General features: G+C 46.4%; 1 protein-coding gene across 2 annotated transcripts; it reads right to left on the bottom strand.

Annotated features, from left to right (window-relative positions):
* Window positions 1–1,398: 1,398 nt before the first annotated feature.
* On the bottom strand, window positions 1,399–22,310 carry LOC122543511 (gastrula zinc finger protein XlCGF26.1-like). 2 transcript variants are annotated; one of them, XM_043682269.1, is made up of 3 exons: window positions 22,135–22,310; window positions 3,394–3,483; window positions 1,399–3,263 (listed from the first exon to the last, which is right to left on the bottom strand). In XM_043682269.1, exon 3 carries the CDS (start codon window positions 3,159–3,161, stop codon window positions 1,800–1,802), a length of 1,362 nt encoding a protein of 453 aa, XP_043538204.1. In that variant the 5' UTR covers window positions 3,162–3,263; window positions 3,394–3,483; window positions 22,135–22,310; the 3' UTR covers window positions 1,399–1,799. The 2 variants fall into 2 exon arrangements, with proteins under 2 accessions (XP_043538204.1, XP_043538203.1); XM_043682268.1 differs by lacking the exon at window positions 3,394–3,483 and having other exon boundaries at window positions 22,135–22,309.
* Window positions 22,311–23,136: the final 826 nt, after the last annotated feature.

The raw sequence follows: 23,136 nt of genomic DNA, 5'->3' as shown, positions 1-23,136 counted from the left end.
GTTTCTCAGGAGCCACAGGGATTGGGTTGGTGGATTTTGGAAATGGAAAGCAACACGTCAAGAGCTTGTGGGATCTGTTCACCTCATTGGCATTTTGTCTGTACCGAACATGTCTCGAATTGAAATGATTTGAAGTGAAGAGACAGATACGCACTAAGAAGTTTGATAATTGAGTAGCAGTGGAGCAATGGAGAGGGACACTTTTGAGGTAAAGCTGGGCATTTGTCAGCATACATGTGAAAACTAATGCAGGGCTCTTGGAAAATGTTACCTCCTGGCAGCACGTTGATGACAAATAGGAAGGACCAAGGATAGATCCTTGAGGGGCAGCAAGTACAAAAACTTTGGGGGCTTGGTGGCTCAGTGGTTCGCACTGCTTACAGCAGCAGGTGGTGGAAAATCTCAGCAGGTCTGGCAGCATCTGTAAGGAGGGAAAAGAGCTGACTTTGCGAGTCTAACTGACCCTTTGTCAAAGCTTTGACAAAGGGTCAGTTCGACTCGAAACATCAGCCCTTTTCTCTCCTTACAGATGCTGCCAGCCCTGCTGAGATTTTCCAGCATTTTCTCTTTTGGTTTCAGATTCCAGCATCCGTAGTAATTTGCTTTTATTACAGCAGCAGGAACCCGGGTGGAGTTTGTACATTCTCCCTGTGTCTGCGTGGGTTTCCTCCAGGTGCTCCGGTTTCCTCCCAGAGTCCAAAGATGCGCAGGTGAGGTGAATTGACTGTACTAAATAGCCCCATAGTGTTCAGGGATGTGTAGGTTAGGTGCATTAGTCAGGGGTAAATATAGAGTGGGCGGATTGGGTCCGGGTGGGTTACTGTTTGGGTCCGGGTGGGTTACTGTTTGGAGGGTCGATGTGGACCTTGTTGGGTCGAAGGGCCCGTTTCCACACTGTAGCGATTCTATGAATTGGAGAGGAAAGGGAGGGTGGCGAGGGGTGGGGTTTGGAATGGTGATGAGTTAAAGAAGATGCTTTGAGAATGAATGTTGACAATGGGGTTAAGTCTAAGACAGTATCAGAAGAGAAAGAAAATGGTTAGCAATATCAACAAACTGAGGAAGTTTAGTGATCCATATTTCAGAGAGAACAGGGTCAGGCAGAAAGAGGAAGGCTACACGGTGAAGGTGAACACATAGGGCCGGATGCAGTCATAGGACAAAATCTGGAGAAAGAGGAGAGTGCAGGTTTACAGTTGGGAGGAGATTGAGCCGCTGGCTTGTGGTAGAAGGAAGGAAACAGCAGATCAGGTTATCTCAGTATTCCTGACAAAGAAGCTTCATGTGCTCCTTATACTTGTGTTGGTGGTGAGGATGGAGAGGACAGGCGACAGGTGGAGCTTCTCAAAAGGAGCTAACTTGTGTAAGTGACATTGAAAAGACTCAACAGACAATCTGTTTAGCATAAGGCGGATTTATTTCCTTTTAAACCGGAATATTAATACCCACAACTGGTTCGGAGTTTTGAATGTCAGCCTGATAAACTCTGTTGTTTCCTGGATGTGATCAACAGCAAACTCCAGTTCATTATGAATGCGCTGGTACATCAACAAAGCTGGATGACTTGAGTGAGCAGGAGAACGGCCCCTCCACATTCGCCGGTGTACAGTAGTAATCACCCCGAACCCTATTTGATAGTGAAAGCAGCTAACAGTCTCTCAAAGAACACAATGGGAGGTCAGGTCCCAGGAAGTTTCAATTCCTTTCTCTCAGTTTTTCATCGGTGTGACCATGCTGATGTTCCAACAAAAACATTCCCGCACTCAAGAGCAAGTGAACAGCCTCTCAGAGGTGTGAACTCACTCGTGTGTCAGCAATTTGGATGATGGAGTGAAACTCCTCCCACACTCGGAGCAGATAAACAGTTGTTGCTCAGTGTGGAGTCGCTGATCTACAGAGAACTGGGATGACTGCTCCAACTCAGGCGCGCAATGAGAGCATCTGAAGGGTGTCGCTTCAGCGGGTGCACACTGATGGGACATAAGGTCCCGGGCACATTTGAAGCTCTTCTCACAGGCTGAACATTTAAAAGGTCTCTCCGTGGCGTGAACCCGCTGATGTTCCAGTAGGTTGGATGCTCGACGGAATCCTTTCCCACACTCGGAGCAGGTGAATGGCCTCTCCCCAGTGTGAACTCGCTGGTGCACAGTGAGAGTATATGACTGTGTGAACCTCGCTCCGCACTGAGAACACATGAACGGTTTCTCATCAGAGTGAATACGTTGATGACGGATCAGTCCTGCAGAACTTTTAAAACTCTTTCCACAGTCCGTGCACTGAAAAGGCCTCTCATCGGTATGAACTAGCTGATGTGACTGGAGATTGGATAACTGAGTGAATCCCTTCCCACACTTGGAGCAGGTGAATAACCCATCACCGGTGTGAATGCGCTGGTGAACAGTGAGTTGAAATGATCGCTTGAACATCATCCCACAGTCAGAGCATCGAAACGGTCTCTCGTCAGAGTGAACACGTTGATGGGACTTCAGTTTCCATGAATTTTTATAGCCCTTCCCACACTCTGGACACTTAAAAGGTTTCTCATCGGTGTGAACTTGTTGGTGACTGAGCAGATTGGACAAACGAGTGAAGTCCTTCCCGCACTCGGAGCAGGAGTACGGCCTCTCCCCAGTGTGAATTCGTTGGTGCACGGTGAGATCGTACGATTGCTTGAAACCAGTCCCACAGTGGGAGCACCGGAACGGTCTCTCCTCAGTGTGACCCCGCTGGTGTTTGAGCAGGTCAGACGACCGAGTGAATCCTTTCCCACACTCAGAGCAGATGAACGGCCTCTCCCCGGTGTGAATCCGCTGGTGTACAGTCAGTTGCGATGGCAACCTGAACCCAGTTCCGCAGTGAGAGCACTTGAACGGTCTCTCTACAGTGTGAACACGTTGGTGAGACACCAAGTCCTTGGAACATTTGTAGCACTTCCCACAGTCTGGACATTTGAATGGTTTCTCTCCAGTGTGGACGTGCTGGTGGCTGAGGAGGTTGGATAATTCAGTGAATTCCTTCCCACACTGGGAGCAGATGAATGGCTTCTTCCCTGTGTGACTGTGTTGATGAGATTCCAGCTCAGACATGGGACTCAATTCCTTTCCACCATCCCCACCTTCCCGTGATCCCTCCGCACTGGGACTGGTGTTCTTCTCTTCCATGTTCAAACTCCGTCGATGTTCAGGTTAAGATAAAACGGATGACTCTGTCAATCCTGTTGCAATGTTACTGGATGCAAACCTTCCAGCTTCCTGTGACTTGATCTATGAAAGAGAAAAGGGGTGAGAGAAAACCCACATCAAAAAAAAACACGATTAACAATTCTGAAATGGAGCTGAATGAATCTGGTAATGTGTGGGGCTGACACTGGGAAAAATTGACCGTGTAACCTACTGGATTGTAACAAAAACCCATTTAGTTGACTGCTGTCCTTCAGTGATGGGAATCTGCCACTCAGTCCGGGCCAACACTAGCGTTTCGTCTCTGCAGGAGGAGACGGACAGGGACATTGATCAGAACTTTGACAGAACCGAACAACTTCTACCACCCAGAAAGACCGGACTCGGAGGTTGATATCAACAATGTCACCTCCCAATCACACACATTCCTGACACGTCTGATATCTCAACTGGGCGAGCAGAAATTTAAATATTGGCAAGACAGAAGACATTGGCCTCACTACAAACTCCTATCTGCTAGCTGCTTCAAACCACTCCATTGCTAAGTGTCAGAGTCTGGACAACACTGCTCACAACCATGGTGAAATACTTCCTTTTCACTTCAGTCATTTTCTCAATAATCCTGAATTCCTCTGCCTGCTGTTATTTCTCATGTTTCACAATTATAAGCATGACACATGAGAATCTATTCTATTCGCCTCTCACTGTGGTTCAGGTTTATGTTGTAACTAACAGCCAGATCGTGCCTCTTTCCCTGATGTAATTCGAGTTTCCAACGAGAAGGTTCTGTGAAATGGAATGTCTTCAACAGTCAGTGACTCAGTAACTGGAGGAAATCAAATTCAAATCATCGCTAAAAGACCCAGACCCAGGTGAAATATTGATCAGACAGTACAGAAACGTTCAGGGCACTCGCAGTACTTACTGGACAGAAACTGACGGTTTCTATAGTAGAAAATCGAACAGTACAGCACAGTATAGGCCCTTTGGACCTCGATGTTGTGTCGGCCTTTTATCCTACTCTAAGATCAAACTAAACTACATACCATACACTATCATCCATGTGCCTATCCAAGAGTCATTTAAATGTCTCTAACGTATCTGATTCTACTACCACTGCTGGCAGTGCAGTCCACGCACCCACCACTCTGAATAAAGAACCTACCTCTGACATCTCCCCTAAACCTTCCACCAATCACCTTAAAATTATGGTAATAGCCACACTGGGAAGTCGTCTCTATCCGCTCTATCCATGCCTTTCACCATCTTGTACACCTTTACCAAGTAATCTCTCATCCTTCTTCACTCCAGTGAGAAAAGCCAGAGCTCCCTCAACCTAAGACATGCCCTCCAATCCAGGCAGCATCCTGGGAAATCTCCTCTGCACCCTCTCTAAAGCTTCCACATCTTTCGTATACCGAGGTGACCTGAACTGAACACAATATTTCGAGTGTGGTCGAACCAGGGCTTTACAGATTTGCAGCACAACCTCACGGCTCTTAACTCAATCCCCCTGCTAATTAAACCAACACACCATATGCCTTCCTAACAACCCTATCAACTTGGGTGGCAACTTTGAGGGATCTATGGACATGGACCTCAATATCCCCGTTCCTCCAATCTGTTTGTGATATACATAAGTGATCTGGAAGAGGGCACTGTTGGTATGATCAGCAAGTTTGCAGATGACACGAGGATTCGTGGAGTAGCAGAAAGCATAAGGGACTGTCAGAGAAAACAGGAGAATATAGATAGACTGGAGAGTTGGGTGAAAAAGGGGCAGATGGAATTCAATCCAGATAAATGTGAGGTGAGGCATTTAGGCAAGCCTAATTCTAGAGCGAATTATACAATGAATGGAAGAGCCTTGGGAAAAGTTGATGAGGAGAGAGATCTGGGAATGCAGGTCCATTGTACCCTGAAGATTGGTGCACAGGTGGATAGAGTGGTCGTACCCTGAAGATTGGTGCACAGGTGGATAGAGTGGTCAAGAAGGCATATAGTATGCTTGCCTTCATTGGATGGGACATTGAGTATAAGAGCTGGCAGGCCATGTTAAAATTGTACAAGACATTGGTTCGGACACAGTTAGAATACTGTGTACAGTTCTGGTCACCACATTACCAAAAGGGTGTGGATGCTTTGGAGAGGGTGCAGAGAAGGTTTACGAGGATGTTGCCTGATATGGAAGGTGCTGGCTATGAGTAGGTTAGGTTTGTTTTCATTAGAAAAAAGGAGATTAAGAGGCGACCTGATTGAGGTTTACAAAATCATGAAGAGTATAGACAGGGTGGATAGAGATAAGCTTTTTCCCCAGGGTGAAGGAATCAATAACGAGAGGTCACGTTTTCAAGGTGAGAGGTGAAAAGTTTAAGGGGGATACATGCGACAAGTACTTCACACAGAGGGTGGTGGGCGTTTGGAACTAGAGGTGGTAGAGGCAGGTACGGTAGATTCATTTAAGGTGCATCTGGACAGATGCATGAGTAGGTGGGGAGCAGAGGGATACAGATGCTTAAAAATTGGGTGACAGGTTTAGAAAGTGGATTTGGATCAGCTCAGGCTTGGAGAGCTGAAGGGCCTGTTCCTCGGCTGTAAGTTTTCTTTGTTCTTTGCCAAGAATCCTGCCTTTAACACTGTGATCTGCATCAAACTCAACCTTCTAAAACAAATCACTTCACACTCTTCCAGGTTCAACTCCATGTGCCATTTATCAGCCCAGCTCTGCGTCCTGTCAATGTCCCATTGCGACCAACAACACCCATCTACACTATCCATAACTCCACCAACCTTCATGTCATCAGCAAACTTACTAACCCATCCATCCACTTCCTCATACAAGGTATTCATAAAAATCACAAACAGCAGAGGTCCCAGAACAGGTCCCTGCAGAATACCACTGGTCACCAAGCTGCAGGTTGAATACTTTCCATACACTACTTTCCATTTGTCTTCTCTGGGCCAGCCAATTCTGTATCCAGACAGCCAAGTTTGCCTGTATCCTATGCCTCCTTACTTTCTGAATGAGCCTACTAAGGGGAACCTTATCAAATGCCTTTTTAAAATCGATGTGCACCACATCCACTGCTCTACCTTCAACAATGTGTTTTGTCAAATCCTCAAAGAATTCGATAAGGCTTATGAGGCATGACCTGATCCTCACAACGGCATGCTGACTTTTCCAATCAAACTATGCTTTTCCAAATCATCATAAATCTTGTCTCTCAGAATCCTCTCCAATGATTTGCCCAGCACTGACGCAAGACTGACTGGTCTGTAATTCTCAGGATTATCCCTATTCAGTTTCTTGAACATGAGAATAACATTTGCCGCCTTCCAATCATCTGGTACTACTCCAGTGGACAGTGAGAACACAAAGATCACCGCCAAAGTCACATCAATCTGTTCTCACTTTCTGTCGTAACCTTGAGGATATCCCACGTGGTGTAAGACACTTACCTATCCGTCTGCTTTTCAAAATCTCCAGCACAATCTCCTTCTTAACATCAATCTGTTTGAGCATATCAGCCTGTTTCATGCCTGTCCTCACAAACGACAAGGTCCCTCTCACGCCTGAATACTGAAGCAAAGTATTCATTCAGGACCACCCCTACCTGCTCTGACTGCAGGAACAAATTCCATTCACTGTCCTTGGTCGGCCCTACCCTCACTCTGGCCATCCTCTTGTTTCTCACGTAGATGTAGAACGCCATAGGATCTTCCTTAATCCTACCCACCAAAGCTTTTTCATGCCTCCTTCTAGCTCTCCTAAGTCTATTCTTCAGGTCCCTCCTGGCTACACTGTAACCCTCTAAAGCCCTGTCCTATCCTTTCTTCATCAACTCAGTAAGCTTCCTTCTTCCTCTTGACTAGATGTTCCACATCTCTTGCCATCCAAGATTCCATCACCCTACCATTGCCTCAGCTGGACAAACCCACCCAGCATTCGCGAGTCCTCCTTAAACAACCTCCACATTTCTGTTGTGCAATTCCCTGAGAATACCTGGACCTAATGTATGCTCCACAGTTCCTGCACCCCCAATTAAGTACTTTCCTGGACAGTGTGTTCCTATCCTCTCTATGACTATAATACAGGTAAGGGAGTTGTGATCACCATCACCGAAATGCTCTCCCACCGAGAGATCTGACACCTGGCCTGGTTCGCTGCCTCCCCTCCAGTCGGCCTATCTACATATTGGGTCAGGAATCCTGCCTGGACACAGCTGACAAAAACTGCTCCATCCAAACTATTTGCATTAAGGAGGTTCCAATCAATGTTCGGTAAGTTAAAGTCACCCAATGACAACAACCCGTTACTTCTGCATCTTTCAAAAATCTGTCTTCCAATCTGCTCCTCCATGTCTCTGTTGCTTTTGATGGGTCCGTAAAAAACTCCCAATAAAGTATCTGCTCCTTGCCTGTCTCTGACTTCCATCCATACTGACTCTATAGACAAACTCTCCTCAACCACTTCCCTTTCTGCAGCCGTGGTACTATCCCTGATTAGCAATGCCACACCTCCACTCTTTTACCTACTTCCCTCTTCCTTTTGGAACATCTAAACCCGGAACATCCAATGGACCATTCCTACCTGTGATATCCAAGTCTCCATAATGGTCACAACATCACAGTTCCAAGTACTGATCCATGCTCTAAGTTTGACACCCTTAATTCTGACAATTCTTGCGTTAAAATAGAAATACTTCAACCCATCACACTAACTGCAACTTTACCAAAACAACTGTATCTTTCCTCACAGACACTCCGCGTGCTGTTCCTGTTCATTCGCCAGCTACCCCATCCTCCGATTCCTATCCTCCTGCCAAACTAGTTAAACCCTCTCGAAGAGTTCAATCCCTGGGTTTAGTTATGTTCTCATTGCAGTGATGGATGCTTTTGCCAGGGAGTGGGCCAGACTGAGCATCCAGTAGCTACCTGAAAAACTCTCCAGTCAGAGATAACACAGGTTAGATACACAGTGAACCTCCCTTCACCTTATTCACATCACACTGTCTTAGGCAGATCCAGCACAGGTTAGGTACACATGGAATCTCCCTTCATGTTATTCCCATTCCACTGCCCCAGTTAGATACAGCACAGGTGAGATATACAGTGAATCTCTCTTCCCGTTATCGCCATCAAACTCCCTTTGGGTAGATAAGAGCATAGATTTGACGCTCCTACTGCATTGTTCTCGTTTCCATCCCAGCGCGGGGAGAGTGCAATGTTAGATCCAGAGCAAAGTCTACTGCACCTTGTTCCCATCGCGCGTCTAAGGACCAGTTTAACGTTTGTCATAAATACAATACAGTTCCTTTTACAGTGCATAACAAGCAGTCTCAAAGCAGGTTAAACGCAGAGTAAAACGCCCTGACCTGAAGGGAAACAGCAAGAGGGTGAGCCATGTGAAGCCCAGAATTAATGTGTACAGACACAGGATAAATTCCCACCTTACTGAGGGAGAAATGTCAATGACCCAGAGACTCTCAGTCCCTCACTATCTGAATCACAGGGAAGGGTCATAGATTTCCTCTGTATTTCCCATGCTGTATTTGATGGTGGATTATTTCATTCTGACAGGTAGAATGTATTGGGGTAAACCCATCAACTCCTCACCTGGACACAGATCCTGAAGGACAAGAAATGTCTGGAACATCTTGCACATTGACCATGACTCTCCGCTCACAACTCCTGTCATCCTAATTTGCCATGATGAAAAGATCCACAGTTTCCCTCAACTTTCGATAAAGCACATGTCAGGCTGCTCATGAAATAAGAGCCATTGTTGCTCGGGACATGGACAGGGAAATGACTAACTAATAAAGAAAAGTGTTGGGATAATGGGGCTGCTCTCAGGATGGCAAGCTGCCATTAATGGAGTGCCACAGCGATCACAGCCCTGGCCACAATTATTTACATTGGAAATTAATGACTTGAATGGGAAGCCAATGTACTACAGCAAAGTTGTGAATGACACTAACATAGATGGGGAAGATAAATAGTGAGTACAGCACTGAACGCAGAGGGATAGGGACAGGTTGATGAGGAGACTAAAACTTAGCAGATGGAATTGGAAACCTATGGGGGCATGTTCGCCTTTATTTCAAATAAAGTGGAGAATAAAAAGAGGGGAAATATTGCAAAAATTAAACGAGACATGGTTAGCCGAAACCTTGAATAATGAGTACAGGTTTGATCATCCTCTTGAAGGAAAGAGACGCTAACACTGGAGGCAGTTCAGAGAAAATGAACTCAGTTGATCCCAGGTGTGCAAAGAACATTTTCTGAGGAGTGGTTGAATAGGTTGAACCCGTCCTCATTAGACTTGAGAAGAATAAAATGTGACCTTATTGAAACCTACCAAATTCTTACGGGGCTTTATGGGGTATCTCTATCGAATCCTCACAGTGTGGAAGCAGGCCCTTCGGCCCAACAAGTCCACACTGACCCTTCGAAGAGTTACTATTCCTTACCCAATTATCCTATATTTGCCCCTGACCAGTGCACCTAACCTACACATTCCTGAACACTATGGGCAATTTAGCATGGCCAATTCACCTGACCTGCACATCTTTGGATTGTGGGAGGAAACAGAGGACCCGGAGGAACCCCACGCAGACTCAGGGAGAACGTGCAAACTCCACACAGTCGCCCAAGACTGGAATCAAGCCTGGGCCCCTGGCGCTGTGAGGCAGGAGTGCTAACCACTGAGCCACCGTGCCTCCCTTGTAGATGTACAAAGATTGTTGCCCTTTGTGGGACAGTCGAGGAACAGAAGGGATACTCAGTTAGGACAAGAAGAGAATAGTGCTGCACAGGAACTGGCTCTCTGGCATTCCAAGACAATGTGACCATGATCCCATCTAGTTGCACATGGCCTGGAAAACTCTATTCCCTTACTGGTCATGGATCTGACTCAATGGCTCTCAAACTTTGTGACTGTATCTGCTCTTACCACTTCCCTGGCAGCAACATTCCAGGCACCTTGCAAAAAAAAAGTTCCTCACACATACCTGTTAAACTTGTTAGTCGCTCTCACTTAAACCTATTCCCTATAGTACTTGACAATGTGACAAAAAGACTCCAATTAACCACTCGATCCAGGATCCTCATAATTTTATAAATTTCTCCCAGGTTGTCCCCCTCAGCCTCTACGTTTTAGCAAAAACAATCCAAGTTTATTCAACCTTTCCTTACAGCTAATCCACTCCAATCCAGGCAACATGCCAGTAGATCTAAATCTCAAACACAGTCACTGGATTCGGAATGTTAACTTTGACTTCGCTCCACAGATGCTGCCAGCCGTGCTGAGTTTTTCCAGCAATTTCAGTTTCTGTTGGAGTTGGGAAGTCATGTTACAGTTGTACAGGACATTGGTGAGGCCTGTTCTGGACTGCTGTGCCCAGCTCTGGGCGCTCAGTTATATTATTGAGCAGGAGAAGGTTCAGAAGAGATTCAACAGGATATTGCTGGGTATGGAAGGTTTGAATTATAAAGAAAGGCTGGATAAGCTGAGAGCTTTTCCACTGGAGTGAAAGAAGGTTGCGAAGCGACCTTACAGAGGTTTGTAAAATCACGAGGGCTCTACATAGGTTGAATACAAGGTGTATTTTCCCTCGGGTGGGGATTGCAAGACGAGGGGCACATTTTTAAGGTGCCAGGACAGAGATATAAAATAGACATGTAGGTCAATTTTTTTTTTAACAGAGGGTATTTGCATGTGGAATGAACATCCTGAGGATGTGGGCACAATTACAACATTTAAAAGACATTTGGACTGTACATGAGAGGAAAGGTTGGTAGGATATGGACCAGCAGCAAGCAGATGTGACTAGTTTAGTTTGGGATTATGTTTGGCATGGGCGAGTTGGGGTCTGTTTCCATGCTGTAGGACAATGACTCTCCGATCCTGGCAGACCTGTACTGCATCCTATCCAAAGCCTCGCATCCTTCCTATTATGCAGTGACCATAACTGCGCATAGTACTCTAAATGCAGCCCGAACAAAGTCTCCTACAGTTCCAAAATGACTTGCTAATGTTTACACTCAGTGTCTTGAAAGACGTAGACAAGCATGCCATAGGGCTTCAGGAAACTACAGACTTGGACCTCAAGATCCCTTTGTATGTAATGCTCCTAACAGTGGCCATTTACAGTACACATTCCACTCGTCTTTGACCTCGCAGCATGAGGAACCCTGTCAAATGCCCTACTGAAGCTGCTCAGGAGGATTTACACTGGCAAGGTTTGTGCGGGGGGGGAGGAAGAGACCCAGGGAAGTGATGAGGAAAGAGATCAATCTAAAACATTTGGAAAGGGAGTGAGTCAAATGGTCACAGCAGGAAGGAATAAGGAAGAGAACAAGGTAGGACTAATGAATTCAACTGCATTTACTTCAATGCAAGAGGCCTAACAAGGAAGGCAGATGAACTCAGGGCATGGTTTGGAGCTATAGGCTGGGATATCATCACAATGATGGAAACGTGGCTCAGGGATAGATAGAACTGGTAGCTTACAGGATACAAATGCTATAGGAAGGATAGAAAGGGGTGGCAAGAAGGGAGGGGGAGTGGCATTTTTGATAAGGGATAGTATTACTGCTATACTTAGGGAGGATATTCCTAGGAATACATTCAGGGAAATTATTTGTGTGGAACTGCGAAATTAAAAAGGGATGATCATCTTATTGGGATTGTATTACAGACCCCCAAATAGTCAGCAGGAAATTGAGAAACAGATTTATAAGGAGATTTCAGATATCTTTAAGAATAATAGGGTGGTTATGGCAGGGGATTCTAACTTTCCAAACATAGACTGGGACTGCCATAGTGTTAAGGGTTTAGGTGGAGAGAAACTTGTTAGGTGTGTATAACAAAATTTTGGGATTCAGAATGTGGATGTACCTACTACAGGAGGTCCAAAACTTGACCTACTCTTGGGAAATAAGGCAGGGCAGGTGACTGTGTGGCAGTGGGGGAACATTTTGGGGCCAGCGAACATAATTCTATTAGATCTTAAATAATGATGGAAAAGGATAGACTAAATCTAAAAGGTGAAGTTCTAAATTGGAAGGAGGCTAATTTCAACAGTATTAGGCAAGATCTTTCAAAAGCTGATTGGGGGCAGATGTTGGCAGGTAAAGGGATGACTGGAAACTGGGGAGCCTTCAAAAATGAGATAACGAGAGTCCTGAGGCAGTACATTCCGGTTAGGGTGAAAGGAAAGGTTGGTAGCTGTAGGGAAAGCTGGATGATGAGAGAAATTGGGGATTGCGTTAAGAAAAGAAGCATATGACAAGTACAGACAGGAGAGATCAAGTGAATCCTTAGAAGAGGATAAAGGCAATCGAAATATATTTAAGAGGGGACTCAGGATGGCAAATAGGGAAAACCCAAGTAAATACATTAAGGACAAAAGGGTAACTAGGGAGGGGATACAGCTCCTCAAAGATCTGTAAGGCACCCTATGTGTGGAGCTGTTGGAGAAGGGGGGGGGGGATACTAAATGAGTATTTTGCCTCAGGTGTTTACTGTGGATAAGGACATGGAAAGATATAGAATGTGGGGAAATTGATGGAGATATCTTGAAAAACATCCACATTACAGAGGTGGAGATGCTGGATGCCTTGAAACGCATAAAAGTGGATAAACCCTCAGGACCTGATCAGATGTACCCTAAAACTCTGTGGGAAGCTAGAGGGAAGTGATTGCTGGGCCCTTTGCTGAGATATTTGTATCAGCGATAGTCACAGGTGAGGTGCCAGGAGACTGGAGGTTAAATAATTTGGTACCGCTGTTTAAGAAGGGTGATAAGAAAAGCCAGGGAACTATAGACCAGTGAGCCTGAACTCGGTGGTGGACAAGTTGTTGGAGGGGATCTTGAGGGACAGGATTTACATTTAGAAAGGCAAGAACTGCTAAGGGATAGTCAACATGGCTTTGTGCGTGGGAAATCATGTCTCATTCACTGCAGAGCTGGGCTGAGAGGTGGCAAATGGAGTTTAATGCGGACAAGCGTGAGGTGATCCACTTTAGTCGGAGTAACCGGAATGCAGAGTACTGGGCTAATCTTGGTAAGATTCTTGGTAGTGTAGATGAGCAGAGAGACTCGGTGTCCAGGTACATAGATCCTTGAAAGTCGCCACCCAGGTTGACAGGGTTGTTCAGAAGGCATACAGTGTTTTAGCTTTTATTAATCGAGGGATCGAGTTCCGGAAGCATCAGGTTATGCGATAGCTGTACAAAACTCTGGTGCGGCCGCACTTGGAGTATTGTGTACGACTCTGGTCACCGCATTATAAGAAGGATGTGGAAGCTTTGGAAAGGGTGCAGAGGAGATTTACTAGGATGTTGTCTGATACGGATGGAAGATCTTAAGAGGAAAGGCTGAGGGATTTGAGGCTGTTTTCGTTAGAGAGAAGAAGGTTGAGAGGTAACTTAATAGAGACATATAAGATAATCAGAGGGTTAGATAGGGTGGACAGGGAGAGCCTTTTTCCAAGTATGGGGACGGCAACATGAGGGGGCATAGCTTTAAATTGAGGGGTGATAGATATAGGACTGAAGTCAGAGGTAGTTTCTTCACTCAAGTAGTAAGGGTATGGAATACTTTGCCTGCAATGGTAGTAGATTCGCCAACTTTAGGTACATTTAAGTTGTCATTAGACGAGCATACGGACATACATGGAATAGTGTAGGTGAGATGGGCTTCAGATTGGTATGACAGATCGGTGCAACATCAAGGGCCGAAGGGCCTGTACTGCGCTATAATGTTCTATGTTCTATGATTGAGTTTTTTGAAGAAGTAACAAAGAGGATTGATGAGGGCAGAGAGGTGGACATGATCTATATGGATTTCAGTAAAGCGTTCGACACATTCCCTCTTGGGAGACTGGTTAGCAAGGTTAGATCTCATGGAACACTGGGAGAACTAGCCATTCCGATACAGAACTGGTTCAAAGACATAAGACAAAGGGTGATAGGTAGGGGGTTGCTTTTCAGACTGGAGGCCTGTGAACAGAGGTGAGCCAAAAGGATTGGTGCTGGGTTCCACTGCTTTTCGTCATTTATATAAATGACCTGGATGCCCACATAGGAGGTATAGATTACTTAGAGTGGAAACAGGCCCTTCGGCCCAACAAGTCCACACCGACCCGCCGAAGCGCACCCCACCCATTCCCCTACATTTACCCCTTCACCGAACACTATGGCCAATGCACCTCAACTGTACATTTTTGGATTTGGGAGGAAACTGGAGCACCCGGAGGAAACCCACGCAGACACGGGGAGAATGTACAAACTCCACACAGACAGACTACTGTGCCACCATGCCGCCTATAGTTAGTAAGTTTGCAGATGACACGAAAAATTGGAGGTATAGTGGACAGCGAAGGAGGTTACTTCAGATTACAACGCGATCTTGATCAGATGGGCCAATGGGCTGAGGGGTGGCAGATGATAAAGGGGAGGTGCTGCATTTTGGAAAAGCAAATCAGAGCAGGTCTTACACATTTAATGGCAGGATCTTCAGAGTGTTGCTGAACAAACAGACCGTGGAGTGTAGGTTCATAGTCCCTTGAAAGTAGAGTCGCAGGTAGATAGGAGAGTGAAGGTATGCTTTCCTTTATTGGTCAGAGTACTGAGTACAGGAGGTCATGTTGCAGCTCTACAGGACATTGGTTAGGCCACTTTTGGAATATTGTGTGCAATTCTGGTCTCTTTCCTATTGGAAGGATGTTGTGAAACTTGAAAGGGTTCAGAAAACATTTACAAAGATGCTGCCAGGTTTTAAGAATTTGAGTTACACGGAAAGCTGACAGGCTGGGGCTGTTTTCCCTGGAGCATTGGAAGCTGAGGGGTGACCTTATAGCGGTTTATAAAATCATGAGTGGCAAGGATACGGAAAATAGACAAGGTATTTTCTCTGGGGTGGGTTAAGTCCAGAACTAGAGGGCACAGGTTTAGGTGAGAGGGGAAAGATATAAAAGGGACCGAACAGGCAACTTTTTCCACACAGAGGGTGGTACATGTATGTAACGAACTGCCAGAGGAAGTGGTGGAGGCTGGTACAATTACAGCATTTGAAAGGCATCTGGATGGGTATATGAATAGGAAGGGTTTAGAGGGATATGGGCCAAATACTGGCAAATGGGACTAGATTAGCTTAGAATATCTGGGCAGTATGGACGAGTTCACCTCACGTCCACCTCTCTACCCTCATCAATCCTCTTCATTACTTCTTCAAAAAACTCAATCACGTTTTTGAGACATGATTCAGCACATGCTAAGCCACGTTGAGTATCCCTAATCACACCTTGCGTTTCCAAATACATGTAAATTCTGTCCCACTGGATGGCCTCCACCAATGTCAGCTCAACAGTCGAACACTCCCTGGCATTGCCTTACCACCTTTCTTAAATAGTGGCACCATGTTAGCCAACCTCCAGTCTTCCGACACCTCACCTGTGACTATCAATGATACAAATATGTCAGCAAGAGGGTCAGCAAGGGGCCCAGCAATCACGTCCCTCGCTTCCCACAGAGTTTGAGGGTACACCTGATCAGGTCCTGGGGATTTATCCATCTTTATGCATTTTGAAACATCCAGTACCACCTCCTCCATAATATGGACATTTTTCAAGATGTCACCATCTATTTCCCCACATTCTACACCTTCCACATCCTTCTCCACAGTTGACACTGATGCAAAATACTTGTTTATTATCTCCCCCCATCTCCAGCGGCTCCACACACAGGCTTGCCTTGCTGAGCTTTGAGGGGCCTTTTTCTCTCCCGTTTTGTCCTTAATGTATTTATAAAAAGCCTTTCGATTCTCCTTAACCCTAATTGTCAAAGCTAACTCACGTGCCCTTTTAGCCCTCCTGATTTCCCTCTTCCATATACTCCGACTGCCTTTAAACTTTTCAAAGGATTCACACAATCCCTCGCGCATATACCAACACATGCTTACTTCTTTTTCTTGACCAAAACCTCAACTTCACTAAGCATCCAGCATTCCCTATATCAACAGCCTTGCCTTTCACCCAAATAGGAATATACTGTCTTTCAACTCTCTACCTCATTTCTGAAGGCTTCCCATTGTCCAGCCATTCATTTGACCTGCAAAAATCTGCCCCAATCCAAATTTTGAAAGTTCCTGCCTCATGCAATTAAAATTGGCCTCTCTCCGATTTAGAACTTTAACTTTGTGCTGGCAAATGTGACTGGATTAATTTAGAATATATGGTCAGCATGGACGAGTTGGATCAAAGGGTCTGTTTCTGCACTGCACAGCTCTAACACTTATCCAAAGCTATAAATCCCAGTCTCTGTTTCTCCTGGGAGAAACCTAAATACAAAGGGATGTAGCAAGCTTGGATGATACTGATTTTAATGCAAGGAATCTTGTAGGGAAGGGGAGTTAAAGGAGTTGACTAACACATAGATATCAATACTATCATGGAGGCATGGTTGAGGAAGGGATGGCAGCAATGGGAAAGGTATGTGCCCCAACAGTGATCAAGGAGTCAATTCCTGAAGGAAGGAGGGATGATACATGAGAACGCTGTTCTGGTTAGAACCTAAATCAAGAAGTGGGCAATCACTATGCGGGGAGTGTGTAACAACCTAGGACGTTTCATGACTGGAAGCCTGAGTCTCGTGACAGTAGCAGCGGGTGGTACTGAGTCCCTTGCTGTTCGCTGTGTACAAAAGCTCTGATCGCTATGTTTATGGATAACAATAATATTGGTGCTGTGGTAAATCCAGAGGAACCTTGGTATGCATGATCACAGGTCATCAAAGATAATAGAATAGGTAGATAAGGCTGTGAGAATGGCATTTGCGATACTTAACATAATAAAAAGAGTTACTGAGACCCACCAAGTTTTTCTGAGGAGATAGGGGAAGCCCTAAATGAGTTTTTTGCTTCGGTTTCATCAAGGAAAGGGAACTTGTTGTAAATGAAAATTTAGAGGAGCTGGGATACAGTCATGACCAGATCAAGACGAATGAAGACGACGTGCTAGAAATTTTGGAAAACATTAAGATTGACAAGTCCCCAGGGCCAGACCAGATTTATCCTGGGCTGCTCTGGAAAGCAAGAAAGGAGGTTGCTAAGCCACTGGTGAGGATATTTGCCTCCTCACTCTCCAAGGGAGTGGTATCGGAGGATTGGAAGGAGGCGAATGTTGTTCCTCTTTTCAAGAAGGGTAATAGGGAAATCCCTAGCAATTACAGACCAATCAGTCTTATGTCTGTGGTCAGCAAAGTTGTGAAAAGAATCCTGATGGATAGGATTTATGACTATTTGGCAAAGGATAGTGTGATTAAAGGCAGTCAGCATGGCTTTGTGAAGGGCAGGTCATGCCTCACAAATCTTATTGTGTCAAGACAAGTCGACAACGGTTGAGCAGTGGATGTGGTGTATCTGGACTTCAGCAGTGCATTTGATCGGGTTCCCCAAGGTAGGCTCATTCATAAAGTCAGGAAGAATGGGATACAGGGAGATTTGGCTATCTGGATTCAGAATTGGCCGGCTGACAGAAGGCAGAGAATGGTTGTAGATGGAAAGTATTCTGCCCGGAAGTCAGTGTTGAGTGGGGTCCCGCAGGGCTCTGTTCTTGGGCCTCTGCTCTTTGTAGGTTTTATAAATGACTCGGATGAGGAGGTTGAGGGGTGGGTTAGTAAATTTGCAGATGTCACAAAGGTTGGAGGTGTCGTCAATAGTATAGAGGACTACTGCAGGCTGCAGCGTGACATAGACAGGATGCAGAGCTGGGCTGAGAAATGGCAGATGGAGTTCATCTGGATAAATGCATTTTGGAAGGGGAAACTCGAATGTTGAATATAGGATTAAAGACAGGATTCTTGACAGTATGGAGGGACAGAGGGATCTGGGTGTGCAAGTACATAGATCCCTCAAATTGCCACCCAAGTGGATAGGGTTGTTAAGAGAGCATATGGTGTTTTGGCTTTCATTAACAGGGGGATCGAGTTTAAGAGCCGCGAGGTTTTGCTCAGCTCTACAAGTCCCTGGTGAGACCACACTTGGAATATTGTGTCCAGTTCTGGTCGCCCTACTATAGGAAAGATGTGGAGGCTTTGGAGAGGGTACAAAGAAGGTTTGCCAGGATGCTGCCTGGACTGGAGGGCTTGCCTTATGAAGAAAGGTTGAATAAGCTCTGACTTTTCTCGCTGGAGAGAAGGAGGAAGCGAGGAGACCTGATCGAGGTGTATAAAATAACGAGAGGAATAGATAGAGTCAATAGGCAGAGACTTTTTCCCAGGGCAGGATTGACTGGTATGAGAGTCACAGTTTGAAGATATTAGGAGGAAGGTATAAAGGAGACATCAGAGGTAGGTTCTTTACGCAGAGAGCTGTGAATGCATGGAATGGTGGAAGCAGAGTCATTGGGGACATTTAAGCGACTACTGGACATGCACATGGATAGCAGTGAGTTGAGGGGTGTGTAGGTTAAGTTACTATATTTTCCATTAGGATTAAATCTCGGCACAACATCGTGGACCTAAGGGCCTGTTCTGTGCTGTACTTTTTGGTGTTCTATGTTTGTCAGCATCTGTAAAGAAAATCAAAGTTAACGTTTCGACTCCAGTAACTCTTACTCAGAACTGGGCTGGAAACGTGATCTCGGAGTTCTCTGCCTTGTTGAGTTTCTCCATCAATTTCAGATTTCTGGCATCCATATTTCTTTGCTTTATTTTAAGGCATTTGCCATACTTGACTTCATTACTCAAGGGACGGCATACAAGAGGCTATGAGGAGTTTACAATGGCCCCATATTTCAGGTTAGTTCCGACACAGTCGGGGTACGGTGTGCAGGTCTGGTTACTGCACGTTTGGAAGGCTATGACTGCAGTGGAGAGGGTAATGAACAGATTCACTAGGATGTTGCCGGGGCTGAACTAATTCAGCTTTGAAGAGTGACTGGACAGGCTGGGTCGTTTTCCGTAGAGCAGAGAAGGCCGAGGGTGGACCTGACTGAGCTGTATATAGCTATTGGAAATACATGCTCAGTAGTTCGCACTCACTTCTGGGGAGCCAGTTTGGATTTGATGGGCTGAATTACCTTTCTCCCACATTGTGGGGATTCTATACAGTTGGGGGGATAGGGAGCAAGTTTCCCCTGATGCACCAGTAACTGTGGGGTCATAATTTTAAGGTAAGGACCAGAAGGTTAAGACTAAATTTGAGAGGGCGGCGAGCATCTGGAACTCACTGCTGAAATAGGCACACTCAGGACTTTGAAGAACTGATTCGACGAGCCTCCCACTTGGTCCTCCAGCCCCGCCCCACTCACTGCCATTGATTGGAGGACTAAGCGCTCCAGCCCAGTCCTCCAACAAAAAAAAGAGCTGGAGATCACAGCAGGTCAGGCAGCAACCATGGAAAGAAAGCAACCTCACGTTCAGAGTCCAGGTAACACTTCATCAGAGCTGACGTGAAGTCTGAAGAAGAAGCATTTATGTAACGGGGTGGTTTGGGATAGAGGGATCTATAACTCTGACTTAACATAGAACATTACTGCACAGTACAGGCACTTTGGCTCTCGATGTTGTGCCAACCTTTTATCCCATTCTAAGATCAAAATGACAGACATGCCCTTCGTTTTACTATAATCCAGGTGTCTATCCAAGAGTCTCTTAAATGTCCATAATGTATCAAACTCTACCACCACAGCTGGCAGTGCATTCCACACACCCACCACCCTCTGTGTGAAGAACCTACCTCAGGTCAGGCAGCATTCGAGAAGGAGGAGAAACGGCATTTTGGGCATAGGCCCTTCATCAGGAATTAATTGAGGGTGGGTAACAGGCCAGTACGAGGTGTCCAGGTGGATGGGGTGGTGTCGGAGGCAAAAGAAGGGGTCCTCGTTGGTGGACAGGAGTCTTGATTTATAAAGTGGGCTCAGAGGCGAAGGCAGGCGAAGGTTGCAATTCATGTCGAACTCATTAATCCGGGAACGTAGAGGGATGAAGGGGAGGTCTTTGCTGAGGACTAAACGTTCATCTTCAGTGAAGTCTGGAGGAATAGTGAAGACATGGCAGGCTGGGAGCTAGGACCTGGGATGGAGCTGGGTGTAGAGGCGATGAAGGGCTTATGCCGAAAATATCGATTCTCCTGCTCCTCTGATGCTGCCTGACCTACTGTGCTTTTCCAGCACCACGCTCTCTACTTCGATCTCCAGTATCTACAGTCCTCACTTTCTCCCAAAACCTACCTCAGACAGCTCCCCTACACCTAAAGATTGTAGCCCCTCTTGATAGCCACTTCCACCAGAAGAAAAAGTCTGTGGCTATCCACACTATCTATGCCTCTCATAATCTTATACATACCTCTATCAAGTCACCTCTCATCCTTCTTCGCTCCCTCAACCTTTGTTTCATAAGGCATGCCCTCCAGTTGAGGCAGCAACCTGGTAAATCTCCTCTGCACCCTCTCTAAAGGTTCCACATCTTTCCTATAATGAGGCGATCAGAACTGAACACTATATTCTAAGTGTTGTCTAAACAGGGCTTTACAGAGCTGCAGCATAACCTTGTGGTTCTTAAAGTCAATCCCCCTGCTAATGAAAGCCAACACACCATACACCTTCTTAGCAACCCGAGCAAGTAGGGTGGCAACTTTGAGGGATCTATGGACATGGACCCCAAGATCGCTCTGCTCCTCTACACTGCCAAGAATCCTGCCCTTACCCCTGTAATTCTCATTCAAATTCAACCTTCCAACGCAAATGACTTCACACTTTGAACTCCATCTGGCATTTCTCAGCCCAGCTCTGCATCCTGTCAATGTCCCATTGCAACATACAACAGTCTCGACACGAACCACACCTTCACTAGCCTTCGCGTCATTGGCAAACTTACTAATCCACCCTTACACTTCCTCATCCCAGAACAGAACCCTGCAGAACACCACTGGTCACTGAGCTTGAGGCCGAATACTACCACAGATGCTGTCAGACCTGCCCAGCTTTTCCACCAACTTCGGTTTTTGCGCATGTGATAACAAAGCCTGGTTCTCGGCATTGGGGTAGGGACATGGGACAGCTCAAGCCCTAAAGTTATTAAACTCGATACTGTTCTTCCAGCTTGCATGGAACTGTGCTGGAGCACCACAGTAAGCCTCAGACACAGATTTTGGCCAGGGTGTAAACGGTGGTGAATTAATTGGCAAGAAACTGGAAGTTCAGGATCTTTTTTGCGAACGGGATGTGAGTGTTCTGAGAAGCGGTTACCCAGGGAGGGAAGGGGGAGGAGAGGGGCGAGGGGGAGGGAAGGGGGAAACGGGGGAATAGTGGGGGAATGGAGAGAGGTGGTGAGGCAGCAGGGCAATGAAATTGAGGCGACCAAAGTCACGCCGACGGCTCTGAACAAATGGATGGAGTGGAGGTAAAAGGCCACTAGCAGAGGGATCTGGGTGGATGGGAGTGTTGGAGCTGGGCGAAGAGGCTTCTGGGAACGAGGGGAAGACTATTGGCCAAAGACATGGGCCCTTGGGGGTGGCAGCATCTACAGGCACGTGCTCCTACATTGCGCACAATCACCGCTGGTTCCCATTGGCCCGAGCTTCCGTCAACCACCGCCTCTCATTGTGTTCAATTGGCCGTTGCCGCTGTCAATCCCGCGTCCCACCGTGAGCTTGTTCCCTAATCCCCCGGGGTGGCCGTCCATCCCCGCCTTCTATTGTGACATGTCCCCGCTGGTTCCTATTGGTCCAGAGCTGCCGTCAATCCCCGCCTCCCACTGTGAGCGATACCCCCGCTGGTTCCCATTGGCCCGGAGCTGCTGTCAATCTCTACCTTCCATCATATCGGTGGAGCACTGCCTCAGGGTTGGACTCCGGCGGGCCTCGTTCGCCTGGTAAATGGGGAGGGGGGAGGTGGAATTCAGGAAAACTCCGAGAGCGGAAGGTACTAAACGCCGAGCGAAACCTACCTTTTTACACGGCGGTTAATCTGGCAGCAGCCACTCAGCCCGACCGCCTAACGTCCGCCATCTTCACTCGAGCGGGGTCGGAGGTGCTGCGCATGCGCTGCTGCAACGGCTATGCCGGCGAGGCACCGCCCCTTCATTCACTTCCATTGGCTGGAGGACAAGCCACCGCCCCTCGTTCTCCAGTCCCGCCCCCTTTTCCTATTGGCTGGGAGCAGCTAGTTTGAATGTACTGCATGCTCATGAGGACTTCGGTTCTCTGTTTCCCAATTGGTCCAAATCGTTTCAAGGGAAGGAATGATCCAAATGGTGATGGACGCTAGGCATTGAGAGCTAAGTCAAGAAAGTGTTGCAAGGAAACTGGAAAGAAGCTGCAACAGAAAATGCTTGGGTAATACCTCGAACATATGGTAGCATCTGGACAAGAAAGCACAGAAAATAGTTTGGAACCTGTTAGAAACGAAAATCGCTTCTCAATAATCGCTCTAAACAAATTCAGGAAAACGAAGTTTTATTAACAAGTCTGCAGAGTTGGGCACCCTTGAAAAAAAAGGCGCGCCAGGCAACAGTTTCCCGAGTTGTTTTTCTACCCTGTAGTCTTATCAGTCAAGGACTTATTCTTCTCTGTCAGAGTTAGTGGTCTTATCAATCAAGGACTTGTTTTTCTACTCTGTAGCAGCAGATATCTCGTCCTTTATTATAGAGAAGCATGTTTTACCCTACCCCCACGGCTCTATTCCCCTTAGACTCTGAGGTCATGCACATCTTAACTATTTGTACCGAAATCGTCTCTCACAGAACCAGTGACTGTTGTTGCAGAAATCTTGCTTATTAATTTGGTTTGCCAGTAGCTGTAGTGGCACAGCAGTTCAGTGTTTGGCACTGCTGCCTGGCATCACCAGGGCTACAGGTTTGATTCCAGTCTGAGGTGACCGTCTGCATAGAGTTTGCACATTTGCCTATGTTTGCTTGGGCCTCCTGAGCTCTGGTTTCCTCCCACAGTCA

This window comes from Chiloscyllium plagiosum, chromosome 44 (genome assembly GCF_004010195.1).
Source record: "Chiloscyllium plagiosum isolate BGI_BamShark_2017 chromosome 44, ASM401019v2, whole genome shotgun sequence".
NCBI lineage: Eukaryota > Metazoa > Chordata > Chondrichthyes > Orectolobiformes > Hemiscylliidae > Chiloscyllium > Chiloscyllium plagiosum.
The sequence above is the reverse complement of the archived record's forward strand: the minus strand, read 5'-3'. Positions and strand labels throughout refer to the sequence as shown.